General features: G+C 38.8%; 1 protein-coding gene across 3 annotated transcripts; it reads right to left on the reverse strand.

Annotated features, from left to right (window-relative positions):
• Positions 1-4,892: 4,892 nt before the first annotated feature.
• On the reverse strand, positions 4,893-13,840 carry LOC147318863 (uncharacterized). Of its 3 annotated transcripts, XM_086311012.1 has the most exons (6): positions 13,825-13,840; positions 12,859-12,994; positions 11,295-11,450; positions 7,713-7,851; positions 7,281-7,388; positions 4,893-6,682 (listed from the first exon to the last, which is right to left on the reverse strand). In XM_086311012.1, exons 3-6 carry the CDS (start codon positions 11,438-11,440, stop codon positions 5,735-5,737), a joined length of 1,341 nt encoding a protein of 446 aa, XP_086167138.1. In that variant the 5' UTR covers positions 11,441-11,450; positions 12,859-12,994; positions 13,825-13,840; the 3' UTR covers positions 4,893-5,734. The 3 variants fall into 3 exon arrangements, with proteins under 3 accessions (XP_086167138.1, XP_086167137.1, XP_086167141.1); XM_086311011.1 differs by lacking the exon at positions 13,825-13,840 and having other exon boundaries at positions 11,295-11,460; XM_086311015.1 differs by lacking the exons at positions 12,859-12,994; positions 13,825-13,840 and adding an exon at positions 12,052-12,072.
• Between the last annotated feature and the right edge of the window lie 5,955 nt (positions 13,841-19,795).

Raw genomic sequence — 19,795 nt, forward strand, 5'->3', positions numbered from 1 at the left:
TATTAATTTAGTTGTAGGTCTGTCTCTTTGTAGTCTCTCTCTGTGATGGCCCTATGATAGATTGGCAGCCTGTCCAAGGTGTAGCCCACCATTCACATAAGTGGGATAGGCAGAAGATGGATGGGTGGATGGACAGATGGTCTTCATCAGCTGCTTATAGCTCTCTGCAGTAGATGAAAGCTTGGTTTTGCACCAATCACACTCCTTGATCCATCACCACTCTGTGAGACTTGATATTACAGGCTGACACACAACTGACTGACCCAAACCTTAGTCACCTCGTATGCCAGCTGTACTGCTGAAGCTGGTTTGCCTTTGAGGTACCAAATCTTAGCTGAGATTTGGCCACACACTGCAGAATGCTTGATACATTCATCATAAAAGGTTCAATTGAATGTTAGCTTGTGGTTAGTTGTAACTGAGCATTCTTCAGTGTTTATGTTAAACGCTGCTGGCCTTCTTTTTTTTTCTTTAGGGTCTTTAATGACAGTTTCACCTATCATCTGAAAGACTACTGGTGGGAAATCACAGCTATTTAATGCCTTTTGGGACTGTCACCTTGGAGGTAGTGCAGAGAGTCACTGATCCAGCCTGTCATCATGTGAATCATTAAGGTCACATAGGTCAAGTATGAGTGAATTGCTTTGGAACAGATCTTAAAATGGCAAATTCGGGACTATACTGTACGTGGGCAGTTTTGAAATTCCTTCCAAGGCGATTCAACATCTACTCACACCATGACCCATGTTATCAGCTGATGGCTCATGCAACCCTGCGAATTGACTCTTGTGTTTCTTTTTGCTTGCTTAAAAAAATCTGTTGTTGCTGTTGTCTTCTGTTGGTTAAATGAAGATGGTACTGGGTCTTGCTCCTTCTCAGTATTTTCTGTATTCCACAGCTCCCATCTAGTTTTGCATTTAGAGCAACTGTGTAGGTCTTAAAGAGCTATGAAACAGAGCAACATCATGTTCACGTAGATAATGTGTGGGTGCAGATTGGAGTAGGGTTGTACAAAAAAGAACCCAAAACAAAAAAGAAATAAAAAGATCGATACTCAGATGCTAATTTATGCAGCAATTTAGATACTCATTTGTAACAGTATCAATACCAACAGTGCATGTCTTCACATCCTCTACCTGAGGCACTTCACACAGTACTACTGGAGACAGGCAGGCATCATTATAAGTTAATTATATTATTCCAAGACTCTAGTTTTTATTTTTATTTTAGTAAATTAAAGTAATTATGGTTTACTGACACTAAACTAAAGATCTAGTTTATTTTGTAGTTCAGCTTAGTAAGCTATAATAATTTTGCATTTCACCACACTGCAGCGTTTAGCTAGCACTGAGAGATAACAAAAAGGCATTAACAGCACAAAGTCAGTGTAGAGCATTTGATTGTTTCCCTCTAGGGGCAAGATTTATGTAGATTTTGTCTCTATAGAAGCAAAGGTCAAAGTTACAAAGAAAAAAAAGAATAATAATAATTTCAAATGATGTAAAACTGCTGAATAATAATGGACTGGATTTATATAGCGCTTTTCAAGGCACCCAAAGCGCTTTACAATGCCACTATTCATTCACACACTGGTGGAGGCAAGCTACGGTTGTAGCCACAGCTGCCCTGGGGCAGACTGACAGAAGCGAGGCTGCCATATCGCGCCATCGGCCCCTCTGGCCAACACCAGTAGGCGGTAGGGTAAAGTGTCTTGCCCAAGGACACAACGACCAGGACAGAGAGCCCGGGGATCGACCGCCGACCTTCCGGTTACAGATGCGCTTCCCAACCCCCTGAGCCACGGTCGCCCCAATCAAAATGATGTAATAATATATTTGTATGCTAGCTACATGACGTTTGCTTGTCCAGTGTCATCTGAAACAGCTCTTTTTCAGGTGTTGTATAACACAACAAACTGGATGCATATGTTCAGTGTATCAATGAGTACTTTCTATGTTGTACTCATTTAAATAATGCTTCTTAATGTCAAATGATAATATTGACCAAAACTTTCTTCAGATGAAATATAATTCAGCATCCAAATCCAGTTCTTGATATACTTGCAAGCAAGTGTGGTTATATGTTATTTTTTTGATGAATTTAGCAACTTGGAGCAACTTCAGCTGATAAACCATCTTTTCTCTCCATTTTCTCTGCACTTTCTTGTTATCTGATGTCAGTGGCACCAGAGGAGTGTGTTCACTGTGAACTGTGTTGAGCTGTGGAAGAATGGGAACTTGCTACCATGCCATCCAAATGAAAAATTGTAATAAATTTTTTATGCTTCTTTCTTTGTAAGAACTATTAAAACCTGAAAACAAGGAAACTCTGTCTTGGGTACTGGATTTGTATATATGTGTGTCTGCGTGCTAAAGGCTATTTTTAACAATGTGTGCATGTGAAGTTAGGTAATTGGCTTTGTTACTATGTCCATGTGGGAAGTTTGGATGTGGATGTGTGTGCGAATTACCCAGGGGAAAATTTTCAAAATGCATGAACCCAAGCATAAAGGTATTTATCTGTCACACCAAGACCTATGATTCTCCCCCTCGTTACCCATCAGCCCTATCACACAGCCGACCCGGCAATGGTTACACAGCTGACTGAGTGAGTGGAGCGGCCTTGTTGAACGCTGCTTTTGAAGATGATGCAACACGATGGACAAGCAAGCTTTTGCTTTAAAAGAAATGAATCTGCTGTTTTATTAAAGAGCTCACTGCTTGTCATGCAGCGTGAAAAAATCCAGCCGGGGGATGGAAGTCTTGAGAAACACGATAAAAGACGGGATAAAATCACCTGAACACGACTTCAATATAGTGGCGGTACAGTTGATCCTGGGGTTTTACAAAGGAAAGAGACTGTGAAGTGTAAATAAGCACGCATCACACCTTTCCTGAATGCTGATGTTTAGTACTGTAGACATTTAAACATGTAAACAACTTCAGGCTGACGAATGAATCAAATCAATGTAAATGTATCAATTATTTTAAATTGCAACATCACATTTATGGAACTTGTATAACTCAAGCATCTAAAGGCGTGACATAATTGAAATAACCATGTGATAATAGGCAGAGGCTAAAATTTCACCTCAGTCCAGCTACCTTAAAAGGTTATTCTATTCTATTCTATTCTATTCTATTATGGCTTAATTTACCACTAACAAGTTTCTCCTGTATTTCTAAACCATTTCTAGCATTGCACCATTTTATTCTTTGTGGGGAAAGTGTCCTAGCTTGAAAGAGCTTCAGACAAGAAGCAGACAAGAATGATTAGCTTTCTTAGCTACACCTAGTTTAGCTGTTGCTGCTGTTTTACTTCAGCTCTCTTGGCTGAAAAGACACAAAACATAACAAAACAAAGAGTTTTTCTTTCCCGCTGTATCCAACTGCGTGCTCATAGAGGGATTGTTGGGGCTTTAAGTTGACTATTGTTGTGATTTGGCATTAAATAAATAAAACTGAACTAAATTGAATGGGCCACTTTATTAGGTACACCTTGCTAGTACCTGTATTGGATCCCCTTTTACCTTCAGAACCGCCTTAATTTTTCATGCCATAGATTCAACAATGTGCTGGAAACCTTTTGTAGAGATTTTGATCTATATTGACATGATAGCATATAACAGTGGAAATTTGTTGCGTGTCCCATTCTATCACATCTCAAAGATGCTCTATTTGATTGAGATCTGGTTTCTGCAGAGGCCATTAGACTCACTGTTGTGTTAAAAGAAAAGCACTGTGAGGGGATTTGTGATCTATCCTCATGGACAAAATACAGACAATATTGTGTTGACAGTGCGTAATGTAAATGGTCAAATTTAAATACAAAGTGCCATAAACTACCAAAAGCCTGTTTCTGGTAACCCAAAATAATTTTAGAAGAATATTCTGAAGAGGCGAGGCTGCCGGACACTGGCGCCACCGGGCCCTCTGACCACCACCAGCAGGTGAAGTGTCTTGCCCAAGGACACAACGACCGAGACTGTCCAAGCCGGGGCTCGAACCGTCAACCTTCCGATTACAAGGCGAACATCGTGTCTCTAGAGTGGATTGTATTTGCATCACATTTCTATCTGAAAATATTTTATAGGCAGTATTATGTACTTTAAGACATGCAATGATTATTTTAATTGAAAATAGTAAGACACAATCACCTTATAGTCAAAAATCATAAACTGTCTCTCACTGTCATCGGTTACTACTAAAACAGACAAATGCACTTATCCAAATATCCAAAAGAGGGCATACTATAACCTCATGTGGCTGCCAAAAGCAGTCACCGATACAGAGTGCATGTCCATACTAATCCAGTCTGTGGTGTGCTTGTGAAAAAAATTACATTTGAAGTGAGATAACAGAAAATCTTAAAATTATAATAAATGTGATAATAATACCAAACCTAACTTTGTTTAACTCACCCACATCTTGCACCACATCATTATCTCAAATGGAGCTAAGAGGCAACAATACAAATATGCATTTAATGCCATATTTAAAAACACACGACTTACAGAACCAGGACTTAATACCACTTGTGTAATTCTTTACGAAGCATTGCTAATTCACATGACATTCTACATAAATAAAAGTTGTCAGTTGCTCAGCTTTACAAGGAAACCACACAACCCACTTCCTTGATCCATGTGGCTAAGATGGACTGCAGTGTTAACAGATGTAGAAACAACTGAAACCAAATGGCAGTTGTTGACCTAAGTTTATATTCATGTAGAAACCTCAAATCACTGATCCTTTACAGGTGGTCATCTAAACAGTGACACGGTTTCAAGGAGGAAGCCAAATGTGAAATGGTCCCACCAGTGACAGTAAATCAGTCTCAACTCAGAGCTTTCCCCTTCAGGCCGTGAAAAAAAATCCACACAGACTGCTAAGAGCACATATAAACCATAAAAGCAACTTTAATGCTGATGTGTACAACTACATGAGATTGGAAGATGTACTTTATTACTGCAAGAGTAATTACAAAAAAAATAAAACAGGTTCTTCTTGTTCTTGTAAATGGGGTGTGGACTAACACATCACCTTTGTTCACTTTGAAGTGTAAAGAGCAGTGTAGCAAGAACTTCTGCCACACAATAGCATCAAATCAACCCAGCAACAAATCACTTGTTGGTTCCAGCAACTCAAAGATAAAGATTGCTGGATTTATTTGTCTTACTTTACAGTCATTAAAAAAAACGACTATCAGACACAGGAGACTCTGATGCACAGTACAGCTTAAAGATTAGATCACTAGTTAAAAAAACAGCAGACATATTAAGCAGACAATACACCACAGACCCATTCTGTATACCACACCCACATTCCCTGCCCTTAATTTCTCACAGTCATTTATTTAACCAAAACTATCAAAACACATTTCATATGTAATCACCATTGCACATTTTAGCCAACAGAAAATATATATAACTATCAGTTTTTCAACTGGAGATAATCTCATTACAAGTCCCACTCACAGAGCTTACAGTGAGCATAATGCATACCAAAATCCACAACATCTAGGTTTGCACTTGAAATTGATATTTTTAAAAATAAATTTGGAACTAAGCATACGCTAATGGAAAGTTTTAATTTGGAAATAACTCAAAACTAATCAATTCCTTAAAAAAAATTTATATCCTGTTACATTCCATGCAATGTCTACTGTACCTAAACTCAGTCTACTCTTTAAGCTGAGTGAACATACAACTATTTTGTAACTCTCCCAGATACTCTCATTTGCTGTTAAACTTGACATCATCAAACTTGACTATCTTTCCATCACGAGTCACCACCTCGGTCTGCTCCCATGAACCCATTTCCCCGTTTTTCTCCTCAAAACGCCGCACCACCACCCTCCCTGTCGTTGGCAGGTTGCAGGGAAGATCCTTGGCAGCTTCGTGTAACAACTTCATTTTCCTGAGGTCCTGTGCAAGTTCTGATCCACCTTTCGGCACCAGATCGTGATTTTTGTTCTTGTCCTCTTGCCTCTGTGGGGAAGGAGGAAGGTGCACTCCAGTCCGAGGCAAAGGTTTTATCTCTGGTCTAGGAGAACGTTCAAATATCCGCCCTGTAGGCTTATTCATAGGTGACTGATGTATGTCAAACTTGTTTAACGGTGATGGATCCCTGTTAAGTGGAGAAACACCTCGGTTTATCGGCGATAAGTCCCTGATTAGCGGAGATGCAGCTTGATTGATTGGTGATGGGTCCCTGATTGGCAGATGTGCATCTCTGTTCGGAGGTGATGGGGACTGGTTTCTGGCATTAAAGTGAGGTGTAGGTGGTTTAAGATGATCTTTTTGAATGGGTGTGTTGGTGACAATGCCCATTCCTGCAGCTCTTCGAATATCACTAATGACCCCGCCCATAGAGGCCCTCAGAGATGGATTCTGGTCCACCATCCTACACACAGCAGGGCAGTATGGTTGGTCCTTTAAAACATCCTTGATTTTGTCAGGACAGACGCTGGGTGTGTACAGACGAATCCGGGCACAGAGCTCAGCTATGATTTTTCCCATGGCCCAGACGTCTGAACGCTGATCTCTCTGGCTACCCCTCTGCAGCACCTCAGGAGCCGAGTAAGCCTCGTTCCCCATGTCCACTGCAGAGTTTAGACCACGTCTGAAGAACTTGGCCAGTCCCAGATCAATAATTACTGCTCTGTTCGTGTTATGCTCCACCTAAAGAACAAACATTGTTCAGCAAACATTAAATATTGACTAAAAAAAATACACCTCATACAGCTTTATACGGTGGATAATGTGCAACCAGCTTCTGCTCAGAGATAGTTTCTCTGAAGAGTCTGCACAGAATTACCAGCTTTTCTATTTATTGATTTTTTTTATTTTTTTTATCTGGTTCTGTTGATCTTTAGCTGACTGTCTTTTCAGATTCTTGTTTTGTTGTTAAAGCATTTTGTAATCTTGTGATTTTGAAAAGCGACAAAGAATATGGGATGGTGTTTTTTTGCCATGATCAGTTTTATGATACCAGCCACACGTATGTCTTTAAAGTTTTGAGACAAGTATATGCGTAACGAGCCATTCGTAGTTTCACTGTGACAGACGCATGTGCTTTGCCCTACATTACTTAATCTCTGAGACAACCAAAGCTTGCGTAAGTTGACTTTGACATTGCAAATAAAAAAGAAAAAAACAAACAAATGACAAAAACTTCTTTACCTACCAGAGGGATAAGACTTATTCAGAGTCGACATATGCTCAAATCTGCATGTTAAAAAGAAACATTGTGATAAAAGAAATCTAAATTTCCACTCACCATAATGTTTTCAGGCTTGAGATCTTGATGGACAATGTCTCTGGAGTGTAGATGAAGCAGCCCTTCACACATGCCGACAATGATTGTGCCTTTATTAGCTGGAGTCATCTGTGTGGTAAAAATAAATATGAGACCAATTTTAGGACGACCAGGGTCACATTGACTTTCATGCTTACCTGAGTTGGAAATCTTTAAACTACTTATTAAAGTGTGAAATAAATTAGGCAATTGCATGCTAAAATACATAAAATGTTACACAACAGAAGATAATAGGTAATATTACAACAGCAATTGTTCTTGGTTTATACCCTACACAAAACACACAGCAAAGCAAAGGAGTGAGTCAAAAGGCAGTGGTGACCTGCAAACCATGCAAACAATTTTTCTTAATTTCAACTTTCATTTCTTTTGTCTTTTTTCTAGTAACCTCACCGATATTTTAGACTTTGACGCCTTGAAGATGGTGGTCTCCAAGTCCTCTCCGAAGACAAACTCTAGTGGAATGATCCATTTTCCATCTTTAAGAATTATTTTGCCCAGAAGCCTCACTATGTTGGGATGTTTTGACTTGCTGCAGATCAGTGGTAACAAGTCATGGAGAAAAGAAGATTTTGACAAAATCAAAACAAAATAAACTGGGCGTTTTCTTTTTCTAAAACATTCAAAACCACCTGGATCATCTAGCATCAGGTGAGGGAATTATGTGCAAACATTCAGGTTTTGATTCAGAGGCCACTAGATGAGTCAGGCCTTCAGGCCACTCTCATGAAGTCTTTTTCTAGTTGTATTGATCAGATTGATTAATCAGAGACATTCACATCAGTGGCCTGCTGAAGATCATTTTGTAGGACTCTGGCAGTGCTCATGCTACCAGTAGTGACACTGACCCTAGCTAAATGCAAAACTTGTGAAAGAAAAATTGGTCAATAATGCTAAAGAGGAAAAAGATGTCAGTGTCTTCCACCTGTAAAACCACTCCTGATTTGGGTGTTATCTCATTGTTGCTCCTCTAGTAAAGCTGTTGTTAATGTCATTAATACTACAGCAGCTGAAACTGATTAACAACAACCTCTGCTACTTAACTGGCCATATCAATACCCCAGACGTTTAATTGACTTTATGCTGTACTCTTATTAAATAGTATTACTTTAATTTTTTAGCAGTTAATTAACACATAGTCAAGACCACCTGATGAAGATAAAACAGAGCATCAGAATAGAGAAGAAAGTTGATTAAAGTACATTTGAAAATGGGGTGGTTGGTTGATGGCAGTGTTTCAGAAACTGCTGATCTACCCCTTCTTTAAATGCCTTGTTGATATCAGAGGCCTAAGGAAAATGGTTCAAGCTGGCAGGTAGGCAACAGAAATTCAAACCATGAGCTTGCTTTGAATAAGTACCTGGCAAGAGTGGGAAGGGAAAACTCCCTTTTACAGTAACAAGAACAAACCTCATAATACTGCCTAGGTAGGTAGGTAGGTAGGTAGGTAGATAGATAGATAGATAGATAGATAGATAGATAGATAGATAGATAGATAGATAGATAGATAGATAGATAGATAGATAGATAGATAGATAGATAGATAGATAGATAGATAGATAGTTAGTAGGGGTGCAACGATATTCATATCGATATTGAACCGTTCGATACAGTGCTTTCGGTTCGGTACGCATATGTATCGAACAATACAAAATTTGTAATTTATTTTATCAACTTTCCTTCTGACGATGCTGTCTGTGTTGAGCGCTCAGTGAATCTGCGTTCGACTGCTCCGCCTAGGCTCGACAGTGCAGCCTAGGCGGAGTAGTCGAACGCAGATTCACTGAGCGCTCAACACAGACAGCATCGTCAGAAGGAAGAGCGCAGGGCAAGCTAGCGAGACAGAAGTTAAGCTCTCCTTGCAACATGGACCTCCCCCACCCTCATTCAGATCTGGCGTTTGGAATTATTTTGGTTTTCATGTGACGTATGACCCTGAAGGTAAGCGAGTCATGGACTAAAGTAAAACAGTATGTTGGATGTGCCATGCAATGCTCAATTACATGGGTGGGAGCTAGTGTGTTAGCGCAGTTAGCTCGTTAACGTGTTGGCCGTCTAGCCCCATGCACGGGGCGATCGGCGGTAGCTCGTTAACGGAGATTTGCCGTGTTGTGGCTTTAAGGTAATTTCAACGAGATTAACCTGAAAGCACTAGTGGGAACACAACGAATATGACTGCACATTTACGCCGACATCATCCTAGTGCAAAGACAAGTGGAAGCAGAAAAAAAACAAGCAACCATGCTACTAACTGTAGCCGAGTCATTTAGACAGCTGTTAGCACATGATTCTCCTTATATGTTTAATATGCTGCTGAGAATATAGCCCAGAAGAAGCGGATAGTATAGCTTTTATTTTGGAAAGAGACATTTCTCTGTAATAAACTCTCTTTTCCAAAGATGAGTGATTCCTCAATCAGATACAGGGCTCGCAATATTGCTAGCCCGACGTCCCGGGGCTAGCGATTTTTTCAGTCGGGCTACCAAAATCTATCTCTGCCCTGCCCGTCGGGCTATTGTAGGAAGGAATAATATATGTCAATGCTTTTGCATTCTTTCAGAAATGTAGCTGGGTAATTATGTCATTGGCATCGGTGAGAAACTGTCAATATGTGACATATTGAAATCGCGTTTGAATTTGCGCTTGTTTTTTTGCTTTCACTTTGCAATCGCGCGAACTGTGTATAGAGAGCGACAGCACTGATCTGTGAGTGATGATAATTTGTGCACCAATTCCTCTGACATCATCTTATTAATCGTTAGCTTACTATGCAAACATGACAAGTGAAATCTCCCGCAGCTTAAACATGTGAGAGGTTGATCGCGCAGAGAATCGCTGAGCTTATGTGAGTGCGTGTGTAAAAGCAGCAGTATATATATTTTAGTTCTGCTGAGCCAAATAAGACAGGTCAGGGTGAAGAAGTGACAGCCAAAGAAAAGCTTACCACAAAACGGAAAAGTTATGACAAATCAGACTATAAGGCAAAAAGAAAGTGCAGCTTTATGGTTTCATGGACAAAAGAATTTCTGTGGCTGCAATATGACGAGCTAAATAACCAGGGCTGGTAAGTGGTCCGCAGGTGCGCATTCGCTGTCAAAATAAAAAACACGCACAAGGGTTAGGGTTAAATTTAAAAACTGTACTTTTGAGTTAAAATATATATTTATAATTTTAATAAATGACAAATTAAAAAGGCATCAACATTTTTTTTGTATCGAAAAAATATCGAACCGTGACACCAAAGTATCGAACCGAACCGTGAATTTTGTGTATCGTTGCACCCCTAATAGATAGATAGATAGATAGATAGATAGATAGATAGATAGATAGATAGATAGATAGATAGATACCTTTATAATGATCTAAAGAATGACCAGAACTCGGTTTTTTTCTCAAAGCACCTCAAGGTTGTGGTGCAAAAGGAGATTTTGATCATACAAGTACAGATCTGCAGCACATGTGTGAAGCTATGATGCCAATATCAACAAAAATCTCTGAGCAATGTTTCAAGCACTTTGTGGAGAGAGTTTAAGGCAGTTCTGAGTGTAGAAGGCTGACAAGTCTTGGCCAGTAGGTGTTTGTGCAATTCACATTTTTTTATATTATGGTTTACACCATGATGCTCTTTGGTTATAGCCCAGAAATGACAATGCTAATATGTAGTAAATAGAAGGTATGAAATAAATACTTACTGGGGACCCATGTAACCAGCTTTAAATCAATTATCAGTGATGTGACTGTTAATGCATAAAGAACATGCTTTTTGCCTATAAAAAACATGCAGAATGATAGTTTTCTCTGTTTAGCAATAAAAAGCATATAAACAGTTACATTTAGTTAAAAGCAAGCAAAAAAGTATTAAATGTCTGTCAGCAATTACACTGTCTGCCATATATTTTATACAACTATGTTTTGTAATAATGTCATATTGCTGTTTTTGTCTTTGAAAATATTAACCATGCTTAATATGCTTACTTGTACACTTCACTCTCTCTCTCCAGATCCTTCCAGCTGATGAGATGCTGAGGAACTTTCTTAATAGCAGCCCAGGTATCATTGTACTTCTCCTTGTACACTTTCCCAAAACAGCCCTCTGCAAGGGTGCTGGTGGAGTACGCCATCTAGGAGATGCTGTGAGAGCCTTAGAGTGAGGGGAGGGTCATTTTACTCACAAAACAAAGAATGATAGAATTGATAACAAGGAGTATATTCTGTAGTATATTCAGGTTTGGTGACAACTACGTTTAGTTATATGATATAAGCGTGAGTAATTGTAATACAAGCCAGTAAATATTTATGTTTGGTGGAGAACGATTGTGAGTAATACCCTGTACTTTCAGTGCTTTTGATGATCTTGAAATCACTCTGTTCTGTTTCTGGTACTAGCTGCTGTGACTTTTGGTACTTTCCACTTTAGACATTGATAAAACAACAATTCAGTAAAGCAATTCAGGACAGCAAGGTTATTTTACGGACTATAAAATATGACTTATTATTATTAAATATGATTAATATGCTTCTTAAACCACATTGTGAGTATCCTTAATGATCAAGATTAAATATAAAATATTAGTAGCTAACATAGCAGTAACTATGTAAATATCTAGAGATATTGCTTGATAAATAAAAGTAAAAGTAAAAAGCAAATAAACTCAGGTGATTTAAACAGCACTGACTATATTTATGTTTAGCGTATTGCCATTTTAACTTACAGCAAATAAAATGTGTTTACCTTTTTCAGATCTCACTGAGATATTGAACGTAATCACAAACAAACTGAGACTGAAAAACTGCTCTCACTCACCTTTCAACCTAACATTCATTGGTGTCAGCAGACTGTCAGACATAAACTTCAGTTAAAAAAAATATTCCCTGGAAGGGCGTTACCACTCTTGAGATTCCTTACCGGAAAATTCTTAAGAAGAATGAAAATGTTCCACAGACTGATAATCTCACTGAACTACCATTTTGTTTCCCTCAAATTATAATTAATTTATTTAATTAGAAATACAGTTTGGGCAGTGAGCACCTGAATAGTAAAGTTCAGGCAGGCTGTTCTCAGTAACTCAGCTGTAACTGAAGCTGTTGTATAAATAAAGACACCAGGACCCTGATCTACAACCACACTTATCATTTCAAATATTCTGACAGCAGAGTGACTTGATGTCAGGATTATACAACAGGTTTTCAAAGAGCCAGAGAGCTGTGTAGTCAAAACAGGAAGGAAATGTTGACAGACTGGTCAGTTCACAAGAGAAGAGATTGAAGAAGGCAGTTTTTAACTTTCAAAATAGTCCTTATTATCAAGAACATTTGCAGTCACAGTATCTGAATGACTAAAGTTGATCACAGTATAGCAAATCATTTTCACTTAAGACAAACTCAAGGTTTTACAAACATACATGAGAAGCTCCTCAGTAAACACACTTTTCAATTACTTAATTGTACTTAAATTTAAAACCACTCAAAGCTAAAATATATATAATCTTTGATCCTTTTTGTTCTTGAATCTCTAAACCACAAAAGATTCTCTTCCTACCTTTATGCTGTTGAGGGAACGCAGCTCTGTCAGGTCTGAACACGAGTTGACATTGTTAGCGCTCTTTAAACCTGTTCCACACCTTCCTGAATCTGATTCATGGCCCCAAGCAAAGCCAGTCCTATCCTGTAGCACACTAATTACAAGTGAAGAAAGAAGCACAGCGTAAATACAAATGCAGGTATGAGATAATGTTTGATAAACAGGACACGTGCTGTCACAGTGGGAGAGAAGACAGAGCCAGAGACCAGAGTTTTAACATTTGGATGACCGTGTGGAAAACAAAATAGCAGCAACATCCATAATAAATATAACAGCAGTGCTAGTGGTTATATGTATACATATACATGTGTACATCTAAAAATGCTAAAATGAAAAAGAAGGGATGATGAAATATGGAGATATGTCCTTATGCAAATTATTAACTGGTACAATTACCTACCAAAATACTTAAATTACCATCAGCCTTAGCTGTCTTGTGCTTTAGACTGAAACTGCTGAATACAAGCTGAGCCAATGTGAGCACAAACCTAATAATAGTTCAAAACCTGCTAACACTAGCGTGCTGCTAGTGTTAGCAGGTTTTGAACTATTATTAGGTTTTTAACAAAACTATGAATGAACACATATGGAATTATCTAGTAAACAAAAAAGTGTGAAATTATTCAAAACATGTTTTATTCTTCAAAATAGCCACCCTTTGCTCCCCCCCCCCCCCCCAATCATAACAAGGATAAGCACAAGAAAATGTATGCATGGGTGGATGGATGGATATCTTTTCTATAATTCCATATACCTTGCTTCATGTATTTGATATCTTTAGTATGCATCTACAATGTAGAAAGTAGGGATGGACCGATCAGATTTTACGTATCGGTATCGGTCCGATAATGACCTAAATTACTGGATCGGATATTGGAGAGAAATAAAACATGTAATCCGATTAATTAAATATCAGGAAAGCACCTCACAAAACTTGTGACATGGCGTAACTCAGCTCATAACCGTAGCACGTCGGAGCAGTATGCGTCACGTGATAGAGCGGCTGTGGCGTGCGAGGCCTGTCAGCGGTCTGGTTGAGCACTTGGAGCCTCGCTACGTGCTTCCAAACCGGCATTTCATCTCCGAGATAGCTATCCCTGAGAAGTAAAGCAAGTGTGTAAGTTCATCTCTGAATGTTTGTAAAGCATTTCCATGTTAAGCTTAACAACCGATATATGGAGCGACTGCCTCTCTCTCTCCTGCTGCTACTTCAGTCATGAAAATGATCAATGATCAGCTTTTCTGTCACAAGTCCGTCTCTCTTGTTTGTTTATCGCCCACTTTGCACCACAAAGAGGAAACAAGCAGCAAAACGACTGCAGCAGATGCCACGAGAGAAAGCGGGCGAGCGAAAGAAAGAAAGAAAGAAAGAGTGAAAGCGAGTTTTTGTGAGACATTAGTGACATTTAGCGAGGCTATAGTTAGTGTGTGGTGTAGTCATTGTTTTGTTTTGTGTGTCAGTTACACTGATGGATGTCACATTTGCTCCAAAAAAAGCCACTAAAGGCAAATTCCAGTGTAAATGCTGTCTCCACATGTAAAACTGGACTGATACAGCTCCTGTTGACAGACCTGCAGGGTTTAGGCCAGTGGTGTTCTCCTCTGTCTTATAGTGGACAGAAACATTTTTTTTGGAGTGGCACAAGTAATTTTTGTGCCTTCTTATTTGATGCAGAACACCTGATTGTTCTGTAAATAGATTTAAATGGTTATATAAAAAACGCCTGAGGCCTTGGCTGCATTTTTAGGTAAATAGTTCCATATAACTTTGTTGTTTGTAAAACGTGTGCATAACTTTTTAGAAATGTACAATTTCTATTTGCATTATAAGTTATGAAAATGCTTCGTTAAACATGTTTGTGGTTTTTACTGCAAAAAATATAACTTGTTTTCTACTTGGATTTTAATTTTTTGTCTAAATTTACATTTTAATTGTGTAAATATAGTATGTCAAAACGAAAAAATAACTCACATTTCAGATCTTAGAGGTTGTGCTGAAAATAATGATACCAAATAAGGCAACATAAACAGTTTTTGAAGGTGAAACATAGAGGTAAAATCAAAAGTCGTCAAAAGCGGCCAATTATGCCCTGGACGCCAGAGGTAAGCTGGTATTTAACTTATTTTTTCCTTTGGGAAAAAGGTTTATTAGATTGATCAGTATTGCTGAACTATGAAATATTTTGTGTGCAGTGTATTTTTAGCATACAGGTATACCAGAATAGCAGTAGTGTTTTGTTTTTTAAAATTTGAGTATGAACTTGTCAGGGTTGTGGTTCATTTTGACCCAGCATTTTCAGTTTCTTATGTTTTGGTATTCTTCTGTATTATGATTTATGTTCTGATTCTTTTGTTATCCTGTTTTGAATATTATTTTCTATGTTTCAGTTTATTCTGTTTAACGGTTTAGTTCAGCGTCAAGTCAGCGTCCTTTTTTCTGTTTCTTGTTTCCTGTTTTACAGTGAAGTTCTGTGTGTCATGTGAGTGTATTCAGTTTTGCTTCTCCTGTCTCGTCTTGTCAGTTACTTCCTTCTGTGTTCCCCACCTGTGTGTAATCTCCCTGTGTTCTCCTGTGTGTATTTAAGTTGTTTCTACTTGTGTACTAGTCGCTGGTCTATCTGTGATTTAACTGTGTATTCTCCGTGTGTTTTCCCTGCCATCCACCTTCATATGCCTCTGCTCACCCTCCTTCATGTTCGTGTTCATATTTGCTGTTTAGTAGTTTAGTTTTTCCCAGCTTAGATTATCTTTAGTTCCATTTTGCCATTTTTCACCTTGTGCTTTATTTTACAATAAACCACCTTCACATCTCAGCAAGTGCCTGCCTCATTTATTTTCTCCTCACGGCTCATCCCATTTGCCATGACAGAACTTTTACAAAATGCAGCAAGATATTAAAAAAGACAGTTTTATTGATTATAAAATACACTATATCTGATTCATATCGGTATTGGCAGACATCCAAATGTATGATATTGGTATCGGTATCGGACATAAAAAAGTGGTATTGTTATCATGCCATCTCTAGTAGAAAGTAGTAAAAATTAAGAAAAACATTAAATAAGAAGGTGTGTCCAAACTTTTGTGTCTGGAGATGGCGCAATACTGGAAGAGCATATGGGAGAAGGCTGCAACACATAACAGTGGCTAGTGAATCTAAGAGCAGATCAGACAGACCTCCCTAAACAGGGTCCAGCAACCATCACAGTGGCAAAAAAGGTTCTCCATTATGGACAAGTTGGACACCACAAGCCTCAACATAATTAACGTTTACTGGCTGAGGAAACTGACTGCACTCCATGAGCATCTGGTAGCACAAATGAGCAGGCTGCTAATGGATGAAACACACCCAGAATGGCTAACTGCTCAGTCCTGATCCCCAAGAACCCCCAGAAGGGACTGGTTCCATCCAACTACCGGCCTATAACCTGCCCCAGTACCACATGGAAGCCCCTATCAGGCATCACAGCGCTAAGATGAATAGGCACATGACTCAATGCACGAGTGGGGCACAGAAAGGAGTTGGCAGGAATACCAGAGGAGCAAAACACCAGTTCCTGGTAGACAGAACAGTCACCCAAGACTGCAAGACCAGACTGACCAACCTGTGCACTGCCCAGATTGAGAAGGCCTATAACTCAACGACCCACATTTGAGTCGTGGAATGCCTAGAACAATACAAGATCAACAGGACCCTGAGAGCCTTCATCAAGAATTTGATGGGGATGTGGCAAACAACACTGGAGGCCAACTTCAAGCCTATTGCACAAGACACCATCAAGTGCGGGATCTACCAAGGAGATGAGCTTTCCCCGCTGCTGTTCTGCATAGGCCTGAACCCAGGTGAATAGGAACCATGAAGAGGCCACTAAGAAAGCTGCAACCCCCAAGTACCTGCAGAGGGTCAGGCAAGTCCTAAGGAGTCAGCTGAATATTAGGAACAAGATCTGGGCTATCAACAGCTACGGCCTGCCAGTGATCAGGTACCCTGCTGGGATAATAAGCTGCCTAAAGAAGGAGATGGAAGCCAGTAACATCAAGACAAAGACGCTCCTGACTAAGCACGGAAGGTATCACCCCAGTCCAGCACCCTGAGACTGAGTACGCTAAGTGTAAGGAATGATGCCCGGTACTGGTGAGTTTCAGAACCACTGTCCAGGATGAGACAATGAAGAGTTTTCTCATCCACGTACTCAGTGAATACCTCAGGCAACAGAAACCCAGTAAAGTAGAGTAGCAACTGGAGGAGCCATCATGGAAGGACAGGCCCCTGCACGGTAAGTACCACTGGCGGATAGAGGAAATGGCTGACATCCAGAAATCCTACCAGTGCCTGGACAAAGCTGGACTGAAAAACAGCACAGAGACACTAATCATGGCAGCACAGAAACAAGCTCTAAATACAAATTCCAGAAAAAACACAACAACATAAGAAAACTCGTGTTGTGTTCACACTTACTCTGAATTTTAAAGGCTCTGTTCTTGATCTTGTATCTAGTTGGCCTGTGTAACAGTAATAATAAAGCCATTTAATTTGTTCTCCATATATTCAATTCTATTACAACCAATTTCTCATTCATTTGAAACATTTCTTTGTAAAAATGATTCTATAATTGAATGCTATGGTTACCATATGCATGTATACATGTATACATATGGACATGTATATACTGTATATATGACTGTATGTAGAAGCAGTCTATTGTAAAGATTTCAACGTTTGTGGCTTCAAACTTCATCCTACTGTTCTCTTGATGTCATATTTCAATAAGTTGCAGCTTAGAGAGTTTTGTAAAAATGTTGTAGGAGATTCAAAACATGGTTGCAGTTCATTTATTATTTTTCTTCATTTCACATTCATGGAGTCAACTTGAGACTTATTTAGCTTATTTCTTTCAAATGTAAATCTATGAAAATGTTGTGGTTTTCTAACTAATGTGGTGACCTACCAGGTATACAACTCCTATTGAGTCAAATCATAAATATGTGGTAGCAGAAATCCCTCTAGTATATATTCATACATCACACCGATACAAAATTGTGTACAAGCAAATTATGTACAAGCTCTCTACTGTAGTGTGTGCTGTCATTATAAAAGTAAAACACACTGATTATACTGGAATGACTGTATATAATGCACTGAGGATTTCCTTGCTGCTACTACTAAAAATCATAAATATGTGGTGGGTTGCTGAAACTTTGGGTTTTAGCAAGGTGTATCACAAAACCCCCCAAAACAATTTGATTAAAAAGAAAACCCCTTTGTTGTTTATAAAGCACGATTTCTATACTACAGTCGATTCATACTTAATTGTTTTCAGACTAACAAAAAATGTGTAAGAACTAGTTGGACTTTCCCCAGCAGATTTTAATTCATTGCCTTTGTGAATGAGAAAAACAATATTAACTGAATAAAAGATTGTTATATAATTTGAAACTTACTCAGGTTAACCACTTGTCCAATTCAGGGTAATTGGAAGAGAAGAGACACACGTCCAGGACAGATCCATATGCATTACCCTCAATCTATCATTGGGCTAACACAGAGACAGGCAACTAGTCACACTCACAACAATTGGCATTTTAGCATTACCAGCTAATCTGTTATGAATTTCTTTGAACTGTAGGAGGAAGCTACAGTACCCTGAGAGAGCCACAGCAAACCATACCCAAAGGCCTCAGTTGGCTTGCAAATTCAAACCAGGAACGTCTTGCTGTTAGACAATAGTGTTAGCCACTGCAGCAGTGCAACATTTTCACTGAATAATTATTTAAGTGTATATGGATTTCTATTTCACCTCTATACGTTTAAAATCCTGGTTGTAGCATTGGCTGTAGTTTTAGGAATTTGTAATCTGTGATTCAGAGGAAAAAGTGAGCAAAAAGGAAGGCGACAAACAAGAAATGAAACTTTTTAGTTCATTGGTTTTTGTTTGGGTAAATTGTACAGCTTTAAACGAGTGGCCCCATAGTGTAATGATTAACACAAGTACCTAACATTTAAAAAAAATCCCCTGCTTCATACCAGGGGAAAAGGGAGACGGCTGCTTCAGGAAGGACATCTTGTACATGCAGACTGAGCTCCTGTAGCGACTCCTTATGAATAAGAAAGAAGCTTAAAACAGTATAACTTTAAATCAAATACTCACCATTACATACGTTCTGTAACAATGCAGCACAAAGACAACATACTGCTGTGCTGAAATCCAGGGACAACCTTTGAGGAAGAAAAAAAAATAGCATTGTTTTTGGTTGCATTATCAAATTATAAACTGGTCTCTCATGCTGTTATTTACTCATCTATTTTAATGTAAGTCTATACCAGCACTAGCACATTGTGTCTTGGCACTGTTGTTATGTACCAACACTAATATAGATATTTTCAATTTATCTCCCACCACTTTTGCTTTTGGTTTATGATACCTAGCAGGAATTCCTTCACAGGAACAAGAAGAAAAATTAAAACTAACCAAAACTGAAAGCAATGACTAAAATTAGATCAGGGCGGGGTGGGACGAAAAAGAGAAGACGAAGAAGAAAATAATTTTGAGAATTAAGTACAAAGGGCTTTACAGAATACAATAAAATAGCTAACAATGAGGAAATCCATTAAAACGTGTGAGATATAGAATATTAAACTAAACCACATGTCTGCTTGCTCAGGCTTCACAATTAGAAGCAGGTATATGACTGAATCAAATGCTGTTGCTTAGGACTTCTTTAAGCCATCATCTAAATACAAACTGACTGGCAGAAAGATCTGGCAACCACCCCCCCCCCCCAAAAAAAAGACAAACAAAACTAAAAGCCATTGCGAAACAAGGAGACGGACTATCTACTCATATACAGCAGTTCTCTAGCAATGAGCCCATAGTCCACATGCTGACAGCTGCTG

This window comes from Aulonocara sp. 'chitande type north' Nkhata Bay, linkage group LG11, assembly GCF_057382095.1.
Source record: "Aulonocara sp. 'chitande type north' Nkhata Bay isolate Kocher_YH1m ecotype deep benthic linkage group LG11, A_spYH_male_GT1.1, whole genome shotgun sequence".
Classification (NCBI taxonomy): domain Eukaryota; kingdom Metazoa; phylum Chordata; class Actinopteri; order Cichliformes; family Cichlidae; genus Aulonocara; species Aulonocara sp. 'chitande type north' Nkhata Bay.